Genomic DNA, 18265 nt, shown 5'->3' with positions numbered 1-18265 from the left:
AAAAAAGGGGATTTGGATGGAGCATAAGCCCCTTAGCAGAAAAATATCAGATTGCAGAGACTGAGTGTAATATGTCACCTGTATGGGGAGAGGTACTGGCATTGACTTTTCCTGAGGTTGAAATTGATCTGGAGATAGTAGAAAGGTAAGGGATTGGGAGGAAATGGGCATGATAACATCTAAAGTAAAAAAGCATGTTCAGGGAAAATTTTACGAATGTCTACAAATATACAGATGGATCAAAAGATCCAAGCACAGGAATTACAGGAATAGGAGTGTATATTCCAGTAGTAAGTGTGGATATATCAAATCGAATAATAGCTAATGTATCTATATATTCTGTACAGATAACTGCCATCATAATAGGTTTAACTTGGGTAGAGGAAACAAGACCTGACAGAGTAGTTATACGTTCTGAACTCTTCATTGGCTTTAATAGGAATCCAAGGAAATTATTTATGCGAATATTGTAGAGAAAAGGAAACTCTAGAGCATGTCATATTTGATTGTAGAAGGTATATACACAGGAGAGAAGGGAATGAATACAATATTTTCAAAAAATGGACATTAAGATAGGGAGTTGGAGTATCTATTAGGAATAGAGTTAGAGATAGGTTAGGATATAGGGTTTTAATACAAAACATGTATAGGACAGGATTGAGTGATAGAATTTAAATATAACAAAGAACAGATTTGTGTTGTAATGCATCAATCTGGATCCAGAGGGAGTCAGTGTGGAAGCTGGAGGAGCTGAACATGCAGCACCAGCTGATACCTGAGTCCATGATGGATCTAGACTTGGGGTAAACGAGTATTATATTTAAGCAATATACCACAGTTAGTTCCGGTCCTCGAATCTGATTGGACGAGAGACGTTCCATGAGCACTGATGGTGTGACACCATCAGCACTCCGACGCTTCACAGTGTGTGTATCACTCCACGTTCATGCTGTTCTAAACTAAAGTGTATCTGTTAGGTGTTACTGGCTTCATTTTTGAAATGACATATGTTAGCCAGCAGGTGGTGGCAAAAGATAATATTTGTGTGTAATATGAGCCAGGTGGTGATGTAAAGTGAATCCGTCATTGTTTACACAGAACTGTGCTCCATGATCACTCGTATTACTAATACATTACCAAAACTAGGAAATAGCTTTAAATGGCTTTAAATGGACAACTTCAGGATTAAGACTCATGCTGAGAGACACAACAGACCGATTTTTTACCGAACTTATCTTTTATCGGAGTTTCAACATTGGATACATACTGTTTAAAATGGCAGAGGACATTGCTGTTTCTATAGTGAATGACCTGTGGACCGGCTACCGTGAAATAGAGAGGAATACCCCTGCTTGGACGTCTATTTTCCACAGAAAGCTCACAGCATCTCTGATTGGGTGTGGCAACAGGTGATTGCACACGCTCCATCTCTCTCTCTCGCTCTCTCTCTCGCTCTCTCTCTCTGTCTCACATACACACACACATATCCAGCCATCTATTCTTGTTTATCCAATAACTTGTTAGAAACAGCACAAGCTGTGATACAATTTCTGAAGTAAACTTTTTTAATTACTAAGGAAGTCTTGGATGCATCATTTGTTTTGAACCAGCAATGGCAGCAGGGGTGTGTCTAGGGGGAGGCTGGGGGAGGCAGTGCCTCCCCTAGGATAAGCTCTGCCTCCCCTGAGAATTTGAGAAATAATCTGTCCATCTGATCAGAGGCGGCGGCAGCCAATTTTGCCGGGGCTTCAGCCCTGAATGTTTTGAGTGTAGCCCCGAATGTATTTTGAATAGTTGACTGACAAATATGAAACCGGACAAAAGCCTATGTAAACCCCCGAAATCATAAGTTGCCTTATTTCATTGTGCTTTGGCTTTGCACATACTGCATACAGCCTGTAAAAATAGACATTCCTTTGTTCCTTTGCTGTCGGTAGCCTATGGGCGACTCCTTTTCTCCCTCTCTGTTGAATATGCAGCAGGTAGAGGAGGAGCTTGCACAGTCGTTGACATCAACTAACGTTACTTAGTGGCGAGTTAACGGCAATTAGCAGGAAAGACAGCAAAAATTAAGCAAATGAGGCTTTGGGGATTTTTCCGAAAGAAGTCAGTGGGTAAGAATTCACATTTGTTTTTGTCCTTAAAGTCTTCAGATCATCATCTAGCTGGCTTTCACCCACAGTAGGTTAAACCTCAAGAGTTGTAGCCTCTAACCTCCTTGTTTAGATTGACGCAGCTTGGTAGCTTCGAGTTAACGCAGTCGCCTCTCACACCGGAAGGTGCGTACACACTGCCAGCGACTTTGTCGCTGCAAGTCGCCAGTGGCTGGTGGTGAAGTAGCTAGTGGGTGTTCCCACTACTGGTTGCCTAGTAACGTTTATAAATGACATTCACGGATGCCATTCCATTGCTGTTGACAGCGAATCGCTGTTCTTGCCACTAAAAACAAACATTTTGGAGGGAAAAGACTAAATAGAAATGGAATCAGTACATAAAATGCTTTATATCAAAGATGAATGAGAAACAAGGCGTGCTGTTTGCCATAGCGGCTGTTTATCTCCGGCGAAAATGCAAATGCCGGTCTGTCTGGGTCCATAAAATCCCCGCGATCTCAGATACACCTTTCCAAGCAGTATTTTTCTTAAAAATGTCCTTGTACGTGGGAAGAGACATATCATAGAGCACTGGGAAATTTCTAACACCAAGAATTAGCCTTTCATCCATCTTTCCGTTACTGCTGGAGCTGAGAGAGAGAGAGAGAAGGATCACGTGAGCTATCCCGTCGTCTCTCCTATTGGCTGTCACTTCCGTTAGTCGCTCCAAAGTTGAACTTTTCTCAACTTTGTCGCATCGCTGGACACGCCCACATCTAGCGCCAACGGTCGCGACAGCTCGTGTCGCCGGAAGTCTGTGCTCGCATTGAAAATGAATGGTATTGAGTCGCTGTCGCGCGCGATGTCGCTGGCAGTGTGTACACACCTGGAGACCGCAGTTCGAGCCCCGTTCGGAGCGTACTTTTCTTGTTTATCAGGTGTTGTTTTAGCTAAGGATAACCAATAAGCATTAACATAAATTGTATGTGTGACTTGTTTTGTGATATTAGTTTGTATGAAATATACACTTTGATTTGATTAAATGGTTTTGTAGAGTATAGCAAAGATGAGCAACAGACTGGAGCAGCAGCAGCAGCTGTGCCAGAATCAGGCATGGAAACTGGTAACAATTAATAAGTCACTTTACTTTAGAGAAAGTTAAAAGTGAAACATTGTTTATCTCAATGATCCTAATGAAAGGATTTTGACAGATGAATTATTCTCATAGAGATGATGAGAATACAGTTCGATGCCATAGTGTGTCAATGAACTTAGACTAAAGTCATTCATGTATTGCTTTAACTTAGGATCTTACACATCATTTTGACTATTTATGTCAAAAAATATAAATTATTTATATTCAATATTTTTTTTTACCTCACTTTACTGACTATAATATAACTCTTTTGTGATGACTTTATGTTAATGTACATGAAAATTCAAGAATCATGATAGATCTAAGGGCAATCCCACTGATCTGCTCTTCCCAATACATTTTCTTCAGTGGTATTGGTCTACAATTTGACATATGTAGCACTTGATGAATTAGTTGTTTGAAGCTGATTTGCAATAAGTTATGTGCTGTATCTGTTCTTTTGCATCACAGATGATTCTGGGAGGAGAGAGGATGTTGAGGATAGTACTAGAGTGGAAGATTTAGGAACTGTAGAAACAGGCCCAGCCAGAGCAAAACTCAAAGAATACCCTTTCACCAGATTTGGACTACAGGGAAGTGGTTGCTAGTATGAAAATAAAATTGTCTGGGCTAAGCCCCGGATGTCCTTCAATGCTGGAAACGCCTCTGCATCTGATGATAAATTACAATTTAAAAGTGGATTGTTTTGTGCATATTTTTCCATCGCTAGCAGATGAGTGAGGTCTGACACAACAAAAATCCAGTTTAAGCCCTATAGTCTAATAGAGGCCCTGTGCCTATCTCTGGGTTCCTGGCTTAGAAAAAGATATGCACTAAAACAGATTGTGTGTAGTATAGCTTAATTTTGCGCCGATTTTTTCAATTGTTTATGTTGCCCCCCCCAAACAAGCCAAATGCCCCCCCAAACATGATATCCTGGTAACCCCTCTGAATGGCAGATTCTGATTCGTCACGTAAGAAAGTAGTTCCATGTATATATACTTGGTTTTTCCTATTTTTTTTTTATGTACTTGTTCATTGAACTGTTGTATATAAGCAATATCACACTCGCAATCGTGCTGTATGGCCCTACATCAGCACTGCTGTAATTACCTACGGCACTCGGCCTGCGGCCGAATCACAGCGGTGCTGATGTAGGGCCATATCGCACTCTTGCGAGTGTGATATCAGAATCTACTGTTGCTGGTTCAAAACAAATGATGGTCCAAGCCTCCGTTAGTATTCAAAATGTTCACTTCAGAAATAGTATCACGGCTTGTGCTGTTTCGAACAAGTCATTGGATAAACAAGGATAGACGGATGGATGTGTTTGTGTGTGCGTGTGCGTGTGTGTGTGCGTGTGTGTGTGTGTGTGTGTGTGTGAGAGAGAGAGAGAGAGAGAGAGAGAGAGAGAGAGAGATGGAGTGTGTGCTATCACCTGTTGACACAGCCAATCAGAAATGCTTACAGCTTTCTGAAGGTCAGTTTTCTCAGTAGACGTCCAAGCTGGGTATTCCTCTCTATTTTGCCATTTTAAACAGTTTGTATCCAATGTGGAAATTCACAGAGCGCTGTTCTATGTAAACAATGACTAACGGATTCACTTTACGTCACCAACTGGCTCATATTACACACAAACATTTACTTTTGCCACCTCCTGCTGGCTAACATATGTAATTTTAAAAAAAAGACAGTAAATCCTAACACATATGCACTACACTTTAGAACAGCGTCTGAGTGCTGATGCTGTCACACCATCAGTGCTCATGGAACGTCTCTCGTCCAATCAGATTCGAGGACCGGAACTAACTGTGGTATATATATATATATATATATATATATATATATATATATATATATATATATGGATTTAGAGAAAAGCAAGGAATACGATGCATTACACTGAACAGTAGGAGGCGGCATGTGCTCATGATACTAGTCCACCATTAAAATAAAAGAAGAAGAAGAAGAAGAGACCTTTCTACTGGTTCTGAAAAACACCAAAAGAAAGATGCCCAGGGTCTCTGCTCATCTGCGTGAACGTGCCTTAAGCATGCTCCAGGGAGGCATGAGGATTGCAGATGTGGCCAGGGCAATAAATTGCAATGTCTGTACTATGAGATGCCTAAGACAGTGCTACAGGAAGGACAACTGATTGCCATTGCAGTGGCAGACCATGTGTAACAACACCTGTACAGGATCGGTACATCCGAATATCACACCTGCTGGACAGGTACAGGATGGTAACAACAAATGCCCGATTTACACCAGGAATGCACAATCCCTCCATCACTGCTCAGACTGTCCACAATAGGCTGAGAGAGGCTGGACTGAGGGCTTGTAGGCCTGTTGCAAGGCAGGTCCTTACCAGACATCACCTATGGCTATGGGCACAAACCCACCTTCCCTGGACCAGACAGGACTGGCATAAAGTGATCTTCACTGACGAGTCACGGATTTGCCTCACCAGGGGAGATTGTCAGATGAAAGAATGAGCATTACACTGAGGGCTGTACTCTGACATGCACCTCCAGCGTGACAATGTCACCAACCATACTGCTTGTTCTGTGCGTGATTTCCTGCAAGACAGTAAAGTCAGTTTTCTGCCATGGCCAGTGAAGAGCCCTGATCTCAATCCCATTGAGCTTGTCTGGGACCTGTTGGATCGGAGAGTGAGGGCTAGAGCCATTCCCCCCAGAAATGTCCGGGAACTTGCAAGTGCCTAGGTGGAAGAGTGGGGTAACATCTCACAGCAAGAACTGGTAAATCTGGTGCAGTCCATGAGGAGGAGATGCACTGCAGTACTTAATGCAGCTGGTAGCCACACCAGATACTGACTGTTACTTTTGATTTTGTCCCCCCCTTTGTTCAGGGACACATTCCATTTCTGTTAGTCACATGTCTGTGAAACTTGTTCAGTTTTTGTCTTTATTGTTGAATCTTTTTATGTTCATACAATATTTACACATGTTAAGTTTGCTGAAAATAAAAGAATTTGAAAGTGAGAGGACATTTATTTTTTAGTTTATGTATGTATCTCTGTGTGTGTGTGTGTGTGTGTGTGTGTGTGTGTGTGTGTGTGTGTGTGTGTATGTATGTGTGTATATAGTATGTGTGTATATATATATATATATATTTGTCTTGTGTATTCTATTTATACTTTATTTCCTATTGAAACAAATTCCCCAATTTAATTATTTTATTATTATCTATGTTTTGTATTGTTATGCACTGGAAGCTCCTGTCACCAAGACAAATTCCTTGTATGTGTAAGCATACTTAGCAATAAAGCTAATTCTGATATATATTACAAAACAAAATAAAAGTAAAATATTATTTTAAAGGAGCAATATGTAACATCATTGACATCAAGTGTTTAAAATGCAGTCCAAATTCCAAATATTGCAGAGAGTTGTAATGCCCCCCTCCTCCCCAGACTCAAAGCTCACGCGGGTTGCCAGGTTGACGACACGCAATAGGAACGAACAAACTGACAATGGTTAGCGACCAGCATTGCACTGTAATTTGATCAGCTAATGCAGGGACCGGCAAACTTTTTGACATGGAGTGCCATTTTTCTATTTTCATGGTCAATGGATGTGCCGAAGCACCGTCATGCACATGTATGTGATTGTATCTGGAATTTGAGTCCACATATGAATATGTTTACATTTTACATTTTTCTATTTTAATTTTTCATTACAAATGATATTATCAGCATAACAGTTTGAGTACCAATGATGATGATGATATAATCATAATCCTACATGTCAATTTTCAGAGCATCTTGTGTAAGTGCTTTATTGAAAGAAAACCTGTCCTTTTGAACAAAATTAGTGAATACAGTAAATGTCACAAATTTGCTTATTTGATTACCATTCATGAAATTGTGTGGAATCTTACATGTTTCTTATATTATGGTATGTTTTCAAAATCATGCAGAAGGGAAATCACTAGAAAGCAAGAAACAGCGAGAGAAGAGCAGGCTATTTTCTTTATGTCAATTTTTCACACCTGCGTTCCAATCTGCATCTTGATGTAATCATTCCTCATGATCATGTTTCATCAGCTGAATGGGAGACTTTTTTTTAACACTATTAAAGTGTGATGAGACTCACGTTGTGCGTGCAAGCCATTTGCCCATCACAAGCTGATCAACTATTTAGCCCTTTTCGGTGAATCACACCTGCAAAATCCAAAAAATTTATTTCCAGGTTTAATTTATATTTTGAATAGAATTTATGATTTTTAAGGTTTATGTTTTCTCTTTTAATTGTTTACTGTACTTTTAAGTGTGACCATGGTTTAAGGAAGGTGTACCTGTATGCTGGGTTGGAAATCTCAAGGATTAATAGCGGGGTTTTCCTTATTACATCACGTGTTTTTCTGAATGCAAAAATAAATAAATTAAACACGTAATTTAGGCTGTCATCCACGCAGCCTGACTGAATTAAAGCGGGCGTGTTAACCGAAAGTGAAGCGCTGCCGGCTCAAGGTGTGCGAATGGCTTGCAGGTTCTGCAAAAGTCTGTGGGTGAACTGCAGTGTTGTCACATTTTAACTTATTGTTTAGCCTCCCATTCAACTCATGAAAACACACTGTGTGATCATGAGAACGGATTACATCAAGATGTAGATTAGAACGCAGGTGCGGAAATTATACAAATAAAATAGTATACCCATTTCTTGCCGTTGCTGGCGTGCCAGTGATTACCCCTCTGCGTGCCATAGGTTACCGACCCCTGAGCTAATGTATGCGTTTGCAATGTTTTATTGTTTGTAAATTATAAACCAGCTTATGTGGATTTTTTATAACTCTGTCAATGTTATCTAGATGTATTGCTGCAGTGTGTTTTCCCGCTAAATTGTTTCAAATCTGGCAACCCGGGGTGTCGAAATACTATTGGTGTATGTGAAAGGGCAGTGGGTGGGATCACACAGGTCAAAAATACAAACAGAAATTCTGGCCCGGAAAAGACATTTAAAAGTAGAATATACTGGCTTTAGCATTGTTTTCGGAGAAGCCAGTATTTCAACATAGCATGTTTCCTAAATCTCATATTAACATATTATAATAATTATAACATATTATGATAATGGTATGCTTTAGATATATTACATATTGCACCTTTAAAATATAATGGTTTTCCACTGTGATGGATGGAGAGACACATAGACTTATAGACTCTAAGAGCAAAACTCAAAGTCAGTGTTGTATTACGTCAAATAAAGCATAATGTAAATAACCATGTATACAATTTTGTAACGCTGTTTTTAATAGGGTTTGGTGTTGGTACTCCTGAACATTTAGCTTAGATGTGTGAGAAAATTTCAACTCGTCTCATTTTGTGGTGTGTTATCTGGCAACCTCCAAAACCGGAAGTGCTCGGTCTCAGAAAGCAGCGCGGGAAAAGCGTTTGTTTGGGTGAAAGCGGGAGTGACACACGGAGGTTCTGTGTTGAACAATTGTAGCAACTTAAATTGTCAAGGTAACCAGGAATGTTTTTCAATTTTGCTTTGGGAGAGTTATCTTTTTCTCCTTAAGACGTATTATTGTTTTTGCATTTTATCTTTTCTTTAAGAACTTGTAGGTGATTGTGTCTTGCCAGTACTGTAATATTTGTGTATAATTCAGAGTTACTGATTTACTAGATCACTGATGTCGTCGTGTTTCACTGTTAACAGAGATGAATTATCACAGTTGTGTCGTTATGTCCATTAGTTGCGGACATTTCAGTGTTGTTTACTGCAGTGTGTATAAACGTAAAATTGCATATCAATGTATACTAACCACATTATAATTAGTTATGGAACATATATGTATTGTTCTTGTGAATTTAATTTATTTCCCTTTCATTTCTTTCTCATCTTTCCGTTTTCATGTTTTATTCTATCCAATCATTCTCTCTTTTAGATTACCCCCTATTATCTTTTATATATCATCATTCATTGTTGCTTTCTGTTTGTATCCTTGTCCAGCAGTGTCAGGATGAAGGTGGTAACCTGTGAGATCGCCTGGCATAATAAGGAGCCAGTATATAGTATAGATTTCCAGCAGAATGGGGAGGGGAGGATACAGCGCCTGGCTACAGCTGGGGTGGACACCACAGTACGGGTGAGAGATAGAGCCTGTACCATGATTGAATATTCCACAGGTATCAAAGTTAAAACTAATAACATATTGCAAACCACAAAAGTCCTATAATGAGAGCCATTCTTTTCCAGATGTGGCGTGTAGATAAAGGTCCTGATGGGAAGGCGGTCGTTGAGTTTTTGTCAAACTTGGCACGACATACTAAAGCAGTGAATGTGGTGCGTTTCTCACCCACTGCTGAACTCCTGGCTTCTGGAGGGGATGGTAAGTTTAGGCACAGTCAAATCTTGGCTTAGAGGGAGGGTTTAAAGATTATTTGAAATTAATTTCAGTTTTTTCAAGATGCGGCTATCTTGCTTTGGAAACTGAATGACAATAAAGAGCCTGAACAAGCCTTTCAGGAAGATGAAGATGCTCAACTCAATAAAGAGAGCTGGAACGTAGTGAAGACTCTGAGGTCTGCTTTTATCTCCCTTTTACTTTATTTCACTGCCCCCTTTATTTACAAAGTCATTTACTTTATTAGAAAGGAATGAAAAAGTTCTTATTGTCATATGTGTGTATTAGAGGACACATTGAGGACGTTTATGATATCTCATGGACCGGTGATGGGAATTTCATGGTTTCCGGCTCTGTGGACAACACTGCCATCATGTGGGATGTCAACAAAGGTATGAAACATGAAACACGACCAAATAAGAACATGCATTCATGTTTTTACTTTTGTAGAAGTACAAAAATTCTTAAAAATGACAACATGGGTGGGGGAATGGGTACTTCAAGTATTGATGCTGACTACCACCCCTGGAGTCGTGAGTTCGAATCCAGGGTGTGCTGAGTGACTCCAGCCAGGTCTCCTAAGCAACCAAATTGTCCCAGTTTCTAGGGAGTGTAGAGTCACATAGGGTAACCTCCTCGTGGTTACTATTATTTGTGGTTCCTGCTCTCGGTGGGGCACATGGTGAGGTGTGCATGCGTGGTATCACGCTCAAGCCACACAATAAAATGCATGGGTTGAAGGTCTCAGACACGGAGGCAACTGAGATTCGTCCTCCGCCACCCGGATTGAGTCAAATCACTACGCCATCAAGAGGACTTGGAGCATATTGGGAATTGGGCATTTCAAATTGGGGAGAAAATCAAAAGGAAAAAAAAAAGTATGACAATGAGAAGCCTTGTGATGCTAGTTTTTAGGAAGCATTGATTAACCTTGTGCTGTGTAATTGCTGAATTTAGTGCCCTTGTGTTTCCAGGTCAAAAGATGTGCATCTTTAATGATCATAAGAGTTATGTGCAGGGAGTGGCATGGGACCCACTTGGACAGTACATTAGCACACTAAGCTGTGACCGGTGAGATGTGACTAAAAGGCTTAATTTCAAGCAACACCCTCTGATTTTACACTGTAAATCTGTGGTTTGAATAATTTATTCAAATTATCATAGCCCGAACACTTGTGAAGAGCAATTTAGGGTAAAAATGTAAGTTGTGCCCTCGTTATTTGCAACCACTGTTGAGTTTTACATGGTTTTGCATAATGACGACATGTCAAATCTGTTTCTTAGAGTGATGCGTGTGTACAGTGCTCACAACAAGAAAAAAGCTTACAGTGTGAGTAAGATGACATCAGCCACTGGTGGAGATGGAGAGGTTTGTGTCAAAGGATTGCCAAAGATCCCTGTAATGAATGATATTGTTTGATATAGTTCATTTGCCATCATATGTGTATTGACCACATTGCTATCCAGGTATTGGTTCAGGCTGGACCTTTTTCCCACTTCCGGGTTTTGGAATGCGGAAGTAAATTATTGCAGGGTAATCTTCAATAACGGTAAATGGGAGACCACAGCAAATACTTTTTGCTAACCCATTTACTCCAACATCAAAAGAAAAACTCCACTATTACGTTTCCACAACATTTCAAATAAAGAAAAAAAAAATAGAGCGCAATGGACAGTCAGAAGAGAGATGGCAAATTTACTGCAAGTCTCTCAGCAGCTAGATTAGAAACCACATCGCTTTTGTGGTAACTTGTTTGTTTTTTGTTTTACTAACTCTTGGCATATACAGTACAAAGTATAATGTTATAAATCTACAGTAAATAATCAAATAAAATGCAAATATAAAAGTTTGCTGGATTTACGCTGCTAAATAAGGTGGGCATGCTTTTTAAAAGGGTCCAATGGCCATTGAAAAGCACACCTACAGTAGCCTACACAAAGTATATTGGTTGATCGCTAATTAAAAGGGCTAAGCTGATACAACAGTTATTTTGATGCCTAAAGTTGTTAACTAACATATACCTCTAAGGTACGAAATAATATATTTGGTGGTTCGTTGAAATTGAATGGAGTGCAAACATATTGATGTGGTTTTGGTTAATTACTTGTAATGCTTGCATTCTTTGTTTTACATTTACATTACATTTATGCATTTGGCAGACGCTTTTATCCAAAGCGACTTACAGTGCAATTATTACAGGGACAATCCCCCTGGAACAACCTGGAGTTAAGTGCCTTGCTCAAGGACACAATGGTGGTGGCCATGGGGTTAGAACCTGTGACCTTCTAATTAACAGCCCTGTGCTTTAGCCACTACGCCACCACCACTCCATACTCATATATTGAGTTTTGCTCTTCAGTTGCTATCAAGAGCTGATAGAAATGTGATGCTATATTGAGTTGTGATGCATCTCATAATATAAGTACCCATGGTGTGTATTTTTCATTGGTTAGTTAGTTAGTTAGTTAACATGAAGTAGAAATCTAGAGCCTCATTCCATGGTGTTTAGCTTTGGTAATGGAATAACTTCAGCATCTGACCACAAGGTTCATGACATTTTTATACAGGTGAAGAACTATAGAATGTTTCATGATGATGGCATGAGATCATTCTTTAGACGTCTCTCCTTCACGCCAGATGGGTCATTCCTCCTTGCACCAGGTACTCACTTTTATGCATATAAATAGTACTTCTGCGAGACCTGTTTAAATATGATGCACTAATGTATAACTGGAGCTGGATTATATATTTCTTTATTTTTGGTTTTGTGTTGATCTTCTTGTAGTTCATAAGGGATTTATTTTATTATATTTTAGCTGGGTGTGTTGAGGCTGGAGAGAATGTCACAAACACCACATATGTATTTTCCAGGAAAAGCTTTAAGAGGTTTGTGTTTTTTTTGGATTGCTTTAATTTTTCTTTAAACCTTGATCTTTAGACGTGAGTTTCATTGTTCTACATCATTATTGGGTATAACATGTGTTTAATTCACCAAAGAGGATCCTTTTTTAATACATGCTGACCTATGGATAGGAATCGTAATGTATTTTAAATAATTTTTTCAATATCTTAACGATTCCATTAAAATCATTTTATGACTTCAAGCCATTGGATTTGTATTTTGATTTTTAGTGTTTTCTGTTGTGTTTCTATGTCAGGCCCATCGCTCATCTGCCCTGTCCATCTAAAGCAACTCTGGCTGTGCGCTGCTGCCCAGTCTTTTATGAACTTAGGACCATGAAAGCTGAAGGTGCACATCATATCCTTCCAACATTGCTCTACTGAAAATGAATGTAGTTTTACATGAAATTAAACTCTGTGCTCTCCTTCTCTATATCCTACAGATGGTTCACTGAAGCCAGTGTCAAATACTTTAAATTTGCCATATCGACTGGTGTTCGCAATTGCATCAGAAGACTCAGTCTTCTTTTATGACACACAACAAAAACTGCCATTTGGATATGTGTCAAACATTCACTACCACACACTGAGTGATCTCAGCTGGTAAGACACATACACACATGATGGGGTTTACAGACCAGTCGTCTAGTTCTACCACTATTCAGTGCTTTGAGTGCAATGCATTTTTGACCAGTTGTGGAAAATGATTTCAGTTGTGTTTGTTCTGCATGATGACAACTGAAATCCTCTATTCACAAACTTTGTCTAGGTGTAGTTGCATGTAATGTGTTTTGTATTGAAATCTGTAAAGAGAAAAATATATTTGGAATTAAGAAGGTGTGAAATGGAGCACTTTGGGTTTACGAAGCAAGTTCTACAACCGCGCATTCCGGTCTTATGAAATAACATGATACTTTTACTTTAATACTTTTGTTGTGTTTATATACTAACCCTAATTCCCTACACTGCTCTGAAGCTCCTCCATCTAAGTCCAATCCAGAGGCTGACTGAAAATATATGCGTCTAGGTCTTATTTGCACAAATCTTGACAATATTGGCAGCATTAATGGAGATAAGCATGGCTCAGTTTCATACCTGCATCAAATTAGCTGCCTAATAGCTGTCAGATCAGCTTTGGATTTGCCGATATAGCAAATTAAAGAATGAACGTTATCCACGATGCAACGGATGTGATAAGTGCCAATGGGGGGATTTTGGCCAGGACACTAGACTGCTGATGCAGCATACCATGTGAGGAGTCATTTCCATAAAGTAAACTCTCATTCGCCTGCAAGTTTGTACAACTACTAACACAAATAACTTTATACTGACTTGGTCTAAAAGCACAAACCTTCTTGTACTGTAATGCAGGTCTCGTGATGGCTCCTTTTTGGCAGTGTCATCAACAGATGGCTACTGTTCCTTCGTGTCATTTGAAGAGGAGGAGCTCGGCACTCCGTTAAAGGAGCGACCTCCAATGGAGATGGTGACCCCAGCCTCCAATGAGAAAAAGGGCAAAAGAACTTCAGCCAGTGGCAGGACTGCTTCCCCAGTGCCCCGCCAGGCCAACACACCAGCTGCACAGGAAAAGGAGAAAGAGGCATCTGCTGGCCCTGCGTCTTCAAAGACCCCCAGCATATCTGGTCCAGAAGAAAAACACACACTGCAAGGGCTGAAAACAAAACCTCAACCCAGGCGGATCACACTCAAAACCTTGGAGGGCTGGGGAAAACCCAGTACCACCAAATCACCAGCAGCTGCTCCCAAAACAGCCCCTAACACCCCAAAATCTGCTCCCTCCACGCCTTCCTCCAGCAAACTGCCCCTCACACCCATTACAGCCCCCAGCACGCCGCTTGGTCCCTTCAACTCCAAAAGTACCACAACTCCAAAAGGACCTACTCCCAGGTAGGTGTGCACAATAATGTCTTATGATGTTACAGTGTCCTAATGAGGTATGGGTCGACAAATACGCTAATATGAAAGCAAAATGCTGCACATTGTGACACAGCCAAGCAGAAAATATCTGATATTTAATGTCTGCTTATGCAGATCAGCAGAATTTTGACCAATGAGATTTCACTGTTGGTGGGGCTACTCTGCATGATGCCACAAGCAACCAACAAAATATCAAGTTGCCTGTGGTATTCATGGCGTTAAATTGCGTTAAATCGACAGCCCTAATTTGAACTAAAAATTCAAAGTGCAATTAAAATGGGTGGTGTTCAACTTTTTGAAAGATTACTTTACAGCAGTTTTGAAGGGCAACATCTCTTTGAGAAGCTTCATCTGTGCATTCATGGGCTACCAGTCAGAGAATTAGTTGTCTGGGCAAATACATCACTTTTTGTTGGTGGTTGTGAGTTTAATGTTGGTGTTTTATTACCTTTCATCAAAGATCATATTATTACTTCTCTTTCAGACGAATCTCACTGACTCCTGTTGTGTCCAGTTCCCCCACTACCTCTCATGGCTTTGTTACTCCATTGTCCACAGAGAAAGCCAAACATGGTTAGTAGAGTCATTTGTTGCTTTTTTGTATAGCAAGTTCTGTATCCATCTTATATAACCATTTAAAATGATTGACATTTTTTAAAATGAAAACAAAAGTAATTGATTTCAGAAAAGGACGTTTTTCACATATCTCATTTTTCAGTTGCCTAAAAAACCTTATTTGCTCATATTTTGAGAGAACATGAAAGACCTTATCTATAATAGGTCAGCTTTTTCTGGTGTTCATCACCATATTATCCTACCCCTCTACCAAGAGGGAGGCTTCAGGGTTAGCAAAAAAAAATCATAACCATGGTCCTATAGATATTCTCTGGGAGATATACGATGAGGAGACGAGTCCATTTTTGTTTTTTGAATGTATTTCATTGGAGGAGATACTTCAGTGTGCTGAGTTAACTGTTTTTGTGAGGAAACCGCTCATCACTTATTGATTGGACCACCTGTCTGCTAATCATAAACATGTTTTACTCTTAACAATCTTTTCGGAGTGAACTGTATGTAGGGTTTACTAAGATAAGATTGCTGTTTTAAAAGTGAAGTCATGGTCATGGACGATTTTTCAGAGTTTATATAAAAATACAAACTTTTAAAATTAGTAAGCCTGTATGTTCTTTTTGTTAGCCTATACAAATTTTGCTTAATTTTTATCACATTCAGAATTTGTTTCCAGAGTTCTCGCTGCAGCCGTGGTGTAAATGTTTTTTATTTATTTAGAAATGTACAGTGATCCCTTGGGCTGTGTATATGCATTTATATTTTTCATATTTTTTTTTTATAAAAATCTCTTGTGCTATTCAAATGTATTTCAATTAATATTTTCATTATGATCTGCTTTCAGCAGAGAAACAGTGCTGACACTCACAAGAAGCTAAATGTTCTCGCTCTTCATGTTTTACGCTATTTACTGTTCGCTGCAAACATCACTCATACATGTGCACTCACTCATGATCTAATCTTAACCTCAGGGTCAATCTCGAGTTGAAAGAGAAGGCTTATATTGTGTGGTGTATTACCATTTAAACTGGGTTGGATGTAGAGTTACAGGATTGATTTTGAGTTAGCAAAACCTGAGTTCATTCAACTAGCTTTGTGGTAAATGCTACATGTAATTCGTAAATATCTTGTTTGTCATCACAGAAAGACCATCTCCCCCCAGTGACCCAGCATGCAAACCTCCTGAATCCAAGAGGTCCAAGACTGATGTTCCCAGTGACTCTACCCAGAGCAATGAACACAAAGTGACCACAGAACCCAGCGTCAAACCCCAGCAACCTTAGACATTGAACATTGGTTCATTGTGCCTTTTGTAAAGCACTCACATCCTCAGAGATTAAGTTCAACCATTAAATCAGTAACTTAAATCATCTGAACCCAAGCTGCACAAGTGAATACAAGGACGTATGGAGTCAGGCATGGACTTGCATACTGTTTCTTAAACATGTTTATTTCTTGATTTTCAGTGTTTTTCCGTGAGTATTCTCCTAAACAGCCTGCTTCTCCACGGTTAAATTTGATATGAATTTTATTTAAGCTTATGGACTTTACAGTTGTATTATTACTGTCAGTTTCAGTTTTGTTCATGAAAAACTGTTAAAAGAGGGGAAACGGTTCTTTGTGGAACAAATTGTTCAGATAAATTTATGTGGTTGTGTTGTAAAGAGTTTCTTAAACATTTTGGTTTTTTTAGGTACTTAAGAAAAAGATCTAAATAAGTTGTCTGGGTTCTTTAACATATTTTATCAATTTATGATGTCAATTTAATTTCATTTATAATATTTTATCTTCGCTTTTTAGTAGATCAAGATTAATTTCATAGCATATTGTGATAAAATGAAAATGCAACTTATGATAATTAACAGTATTGCCAGGATTTGTTTTTATTCAATGTTAACATGATCAATGTACAATGTGCTTTCCTGAGGGAAATAGAAATACAGTCATTTAACAGAAAATCTTAAAACATATTTTAAGCAACAACTCCAAAGCAAGAGGGATAGTGTGTAAATGATAGCATACTTGTATAATTAAAAAAAGAAACTAAAATAGTAATAATAAACATAAGAACAATACAATATATTGATATTGGTGACTACATTAGTTACAAAGTTTAACAATCAAAACCTACAGAAAAGCACATGAAAATATTTCCCATACATATTTCTATTCACGAAAACTGATACATTTGGAACACAGAAGAACATCAAACACAAAGGAATCAAGACCATTCTTTATAAATGTTCTTGAGTCCACCTCCAGAATGAGGAACCCAGCACCCCAGACTGCTTTAATTGACACACATAACTATTTTCTCAAATCCGAAGGTAATTCAAAACTAACCTGAGGCCACGTCCATTCTAATGCTTGTAAGTTTGAAACCTCCATTTTCAGTCTACTGATGTCATCGTTTTCCAAAGAGGTTATGGGTGCTGTTCATGGTGTAAGAAAAGACTGCTCTAATGTAGATGAAAGGCGTAAACGTAGCGAAAATAATATATATGTATTGCCGAAAACAGTGCTGCATTAAATAACATCTGGTGCAGTTTGAAATGCTTACACTTAAAATGCGAATAGGTAATCCGTTAAATTTAGGTAGTTTTCACTCAATTTTGGTGTGCCTTGTAATAAATCACAGTGTATGTAAATAAAAAATGTATTCTTGACATTACTCTTTTAAAACGTGTGCCAAGACTGCTAGAAAAACATATATTTTTGGGTGGAAGTTCAATGTACAGTTGCCTAAAAATGGTTATCAGTGTATAACGTAATATAGTAAGTATTTTTGAGCTAACAATATTTTTTCTGCCACAAATATATATATATATATTATTATTATTTAATTTTTTTTACTTATGTTTTTTCACAAAGGAGTTTGCATGGCCAAATTCAGTACAATTATAGTGAAAATTCTTCAATTATTTTTAACCCCTTAAAGTGGTGATGAATGAGGACATGCCAGATCTACAGATGTACTATAGTTTGTTTGTTTTTTTAAGCTGTTTATCCACTCATAACTGATGGAAACAGTATGTACAGCTGTAAAAACAAAGCATCTTCTAATGCCTTTCTGCCTCATTGTCTCTGAAAAAGGTAATGGTTAGGGTACATTCTTGGGAGCATCCATGTGAGCATCAAAGATAAATATGAACTGGTGTTTTATTGAGCATAGTGGTATAAAGGCTGAGAGATATCTACAACAGGTGACTTAGTGTTAATGTGAACTCCTAAACCTTAACAGGCACACTAGAAGAG

The 18265-nt window shown here is 38.8% G+C and overlaps 1 protein-coding gene across 2 annotated transcripts; it reads left to right on the top strand.

Moving 5' to 3' along the window:
* Nucleotides 1–8646: 8646 nt before the first annotated feature.
* On the top strand, nucleotides 8647–17800 carry LOC127659107 (chromatin assembly factor 1 subunit B-like). Of its 2 annotated transcripts, none has more exons than XM_052148759.1 (14): nucleotides 8647–8716; nucleotides 9210–9342; nucleotides 9453–9585; nucleotides 9664–9778; nucleotides 9889–9992; nucleotides 10575–10671; nucleotides 10885–10969; nucleotides 12169–12262; nucleotides 12418–12487; nucleotides 12760–12851; nucleotides 12946–13105; nucleotides 13874–14410; nucleotides 14925–15013; nucleotides 16154–17800. In XM_052148759.1, the coding sequence occupies exons 2-14, from the start codon at nucleotides 9217–9219 to the stop codon at nucleotides 16291–16293; spliced, it is 1842 nt and encodes a 613-aa protein (XP_052004719.1). In that variant the 5' UTR covers nucleotides 8647–8716; nucleotides 9210–9216; the 3' UTR covers nucleotides 16294–17800. The 2 variants fall into 2 exon arrangements, with proteins under 2 accessions (XP_052004719.1, XP_052004718.1); XM_052148758.1 differs by having other exon boundaries at nucleotides 8655–8716; nucleotides 9207–9342.
* The last annotated feature ends 465 nt before the right edge of the window (nucleotides 17801–18265 follow it).

The sequence above is a fragment of the Xyrauchen texanus genome, chromosome 18 (assembly GCF_025860055.1).
Source record: "Xyrauchen texanus isolate HMW12.3.18 chromosome 18, RBS_HiC_50CHRs, whole genome shotgun sequence".
In the NCBI taxonomy this organism is placed as follows: domain Eukaryota; kingdom Metazoa; phylum Chordata; class Actinopteri; order Cypriniformes; family Catostomidae; genus Xyrauchen; species Xyrauchen texanus.
The sequence above is the reverse complement of the archived record's forward strand: the minus strand, read 5'-3'. Positions and strand labels throughout refer to the sequence as shown.

Coding starts and splice junctions, on each gene's coding strand:
- LOC127659107 (XM_052148759.1), top strand. CDS start 9,217: ATGAAGGTGGTAACCTGTGAGATCGCCTGGCATAATAAGGAGCCAGTA. Junction 9,779..9,888: donor AACGTAGTGAAGACTCTGAG/GTCTGCTTTTAT, acceptor TGTGTGTATTAG/AGGACACATTGAGGACGTTT. Junction 13,106..13,873: donor ACACTGAGTGATCTCAGCTG/GTAAGACACATA, acceptor ACTGTAATGCAG/GTCTCGTGATGGCTCCTTTT.